Genomic DNA, 3363 nt, shown 5'->3' on the forward strand with positions numbered 1-3363 from the left:
TAGGGTTTCATTCTTTACAATCAACCAAATTCGATTCATTATGTTCTTGGAATTTGAAATACCTTTAGTTTAGTTGTTTGTAGAAATCGGACCACCATGAATGAACCTCGAGCTTAGACACGATCGGGACGCGAGCTGGCTGGGACGCGAGCTGCTTCTATCGGATCGCGAGCAGCTCTGATGCGAACCGAAGCTGTTGCTGTCGGATCGCGATGCTGTCCTTGATGTAGGATGGAGCTGAGTTCGTCTAGGATCAGGAACGCCTTGGGGCTGGAGCTGATCAGGTGGACACGAGCTGGAACTTAGTCGCGAACGAATTAGGGTTCGTCGGTATCGTCGGTATCGTCGGGTTCGGATTAGGGTTCCAAAGCAAATCGGCGCGCACTGTATCTGTGCGTGAGGCGCGTCGGTGGTCAGATCGACAAACAGTTTGCACTGACTGATTCGTCTCGGACAGGGCTTCGATTTGATATTTTGATCGTTTTGTGGGTCCTCACGGTTTGGGATAACGGCTTCTTTGAAGTTCCGAGGCAGATTCCTTTTCATTTAGGGTTTTAGGGTTTTAGCGATTTGGTTTTAGGCTCAGGGTGTTAGAGGCTATCGTGTTGATAACGTGTTGTAAACTTAAGGATTTAGAACTGTAAGTTTCTGTATATTATTAATGAATAAGTGTTCCCTTTATGTAGGGGTTACAAGAGAGATAAATGGAAATACAATAATAGGAAAGATTACAAAGCATAAACATAAACGAATTAGGAAATAAGCAAGTCTCAGCCGCCTCTCTCTCCTCTACAAGTCTCGCGGCCGCCTCTCTCTCCTCTCCAAGTCTCGCGGCCGCCTCTCTCTCTAGGGTTGGACCGTCTCTCTCTAAGTATATGGGCCGGTTATGGACCGGGTCGGTTATGCACATACACCAATTGATTTATAACAGTTTTCAGTTTTTCACACATGGTTTTCAATTTTCAGCAACGGATCAAAAGAAAACAATCAAGAAAATATAAGAAACTGTTTTACTACACAGTTACTACTATATTTACCTTTGTATATAGAAGAGAGAAGCCCTTATCAAATAATCCATCTATAAACCTTTGTTGGCCCAATCCTCCATACCGGGTATTATTAGATGCATGATTAACATTCAAATGTTTTACACATATATATAGTCTTCAGGTGAAAAGAATACAACTTAACTATTCAAAATACAAGACATCTCATATATGTAATGTAGTAAACTTTCTTCTTCACTATTGTTTTATTTCATCCAAACCTGCCTAAGCGTCCTTTATACCCTTCTTCTTTTTAGTTATTCGTTTGTTTTGTTACAAAGATAAAATATACTAATTAAGTAACAAGTAATTGCTCTATAGAAGTACTATTTAACTTATATATAAGACTATAAGAATCATGTTATAAACATGAGTCTTTAATTAAGATGTAGGACTTGAAATCAAGTCCAATATTGAATTGGGTAGTTGCACTTGAAGGAATTGGGTCCACTAATGTGTGCAAAAATGTCTGAAGAATCTACTAATTGTTCCTCATCCTTCACCCTCACCTGTAAATAGAAATGGTTTAGTTCAGATCCACACTCCAATTAAACAAAAATTTATATAAACCCGGGTTCTTACACCGTCCTCGTCTTCCTCATAATGATGGCTTGAAGAACCATGTTTATGTAGTTCACCAAATTCATCATTCTTTGCAAATCTTCCTCTAACTCTTGGACGACTATCTGCCAATGCTTTCTTACACGCATACTATAACAAAAAAATATATAAATGGAATAACAATAACCAAAAGTTTATTCCGGTTTGATAAGCAAAAACAGAACCTTGATTTTCTTGCTAAAGTTCCTTTCGTTCCTCTTCTTCATGTACCTATGAATCTTCTCTTTCCTTTGTTCGGAGGAGAGTTTCACTACTTTATTTAACGTAGAGTCTTCTAAACCGGTTACCTCGACCGGTCCTAATGGTGGATGCGTCTGAAGTACCACTAAGTGGCTCTGGTTCTCGATGCTATTAAGTGCCTTCTCAACAAACAATTACCCGGTTAGCAATATTGAACCGGTCATGTTTCTTTATAACCAAACACAAAAAGTTTTGGACTGGAGATAACCAAGTAAAAAACCCGGAATTTAGCTGCACTAGACCGGTTTATTTGATAAATTGGTTAGCATTTGGTAGGCATTTACCAAGTCACACGTTTTTTAATAAACGTGAACCAGTTAAATGTGACAGAATATCCAAATTAATTTTCAATTTTACCTGGAGATCATCTGGATTAAACCAGAAAAATCCACCATTGTCCGCTTGAAAATCCATCAAGTGATCACGTGGTTTGTTGAATTCTGGTCCCATATGAACATGACCAGGATATAAACCGGAATTACTTTCAGAAGATAATAAACCGGTGTTCATATTCACCGTATGTGTTGGTAAACCGGATGCACGGAAGAAAGGGGAAGTAGGGTTTAAGCCAATACTGTAACTTGGGACAGAAGAAAGGCAATCTTCTTCGAAAATCTCTAATGGTAAAGGAGGAGGAGCTAAAGAGGAAACATGTGGTAGAGTCAGAGTGTCTCCAGAGTATGATATGTTAGGAAGCTGATGAACAGCTTGAACTCCTGGTGCGAAATCAAACTGATCTTCATTTGTTGTTGTAAGGAGATGATCTAGAGCTGGATATTGCATAGAGGATGATGAGAAATCGATTGAAGCGACTATGTCGTTTTCAAAATCTTCATGTGAATCGAAAATTGTGGACATATCTGCATTAATATTGTCGTCTTCATCATCTTGAAATTTGTTGTTTGTGTAGGTGTTACTGTTCTCGGTTGTTGTGGTTGTGATTGTGTTGGTATTTGAATTACCACTGTGGTTGTCATGGAAGCTCCCAGATTTGTCAAGAATGTTTGAGGCAGAGGTGACTTCAGTGGACTGATTGAAGGTTTCTTGAAACAGTTGCGGATCACAAAAATCGAAAATTTGAGCACCAAGAGGGCTCGTGATATCATCCTGGTGAAATAACACAAACAGACGTTAGATTTTAAAGAATATGTCAAACAAAGAATTTAAATTTATCAAAGATCTTTTGAAGACATTACGTTAAAGCCAAGCATCAAAATAAGAGAATAATATAAGTTTTGGGTTTAGTCACAAGAAACCAGAACTATGTGGGATCCTCGAGAGATAACAAAACTGGCTCCTAAGACAGATTTATGCTGGAGTATATAAATTTGTTTTCTTGCGCTTAATTTTCTATATAGAATCTATAAGATATGTCTTTATTCTGTTTCTCGACATCAAAACACTCCAAGATTTTTGTGTCTTGATCAAATCCAATCTTTTTGGTTATTAATATCAG

At 38.2% G+C, this 3363-nt stretch overlaps 1 protein-coding gene across 1 annotated transcript; it reads right to left on the reverse strand.

The window, feature by feature from the left end:
* Positions 1–1447: 1447 nt before the first annotated feature.
* Positions 1448–3147, reverse strand: LOC106338060 (two-component response regulator-like APRR7). Its single transcript, XM_013777120.1, has 5 exons — positions 3104–3147; positions 2265–3014; positions 1832–2026; positions 1629–1757; positions 1448–1555 (listed from the first exon to the last, which is right to left on the reverse strand). Exons 1-5 carry the CDS (start codon positions 3116–3118, stop codon positions 1448–1450), a joined length of 1197 nt encoding a protein of 398 aa, XP_013632574.1. The 5' UTR covers positions 3119–3147.
* Positions 3148–3363: the final 216 nt, after the last annotated feature.

This window comes from Brassica oleracea, chromosome C4, assembly GCF_000695525.1.
Source record: "Brassica oleracea var. oleracea cultivar TO1000 chromosome C4, BOL, whole genome shotgun sequence".
NCBI lineage: Eukaryota > Viridiplantae > Streptophyta > Magnoliopsida > Brassicales > Brassicaceae > Brassica > Brassica oleracea.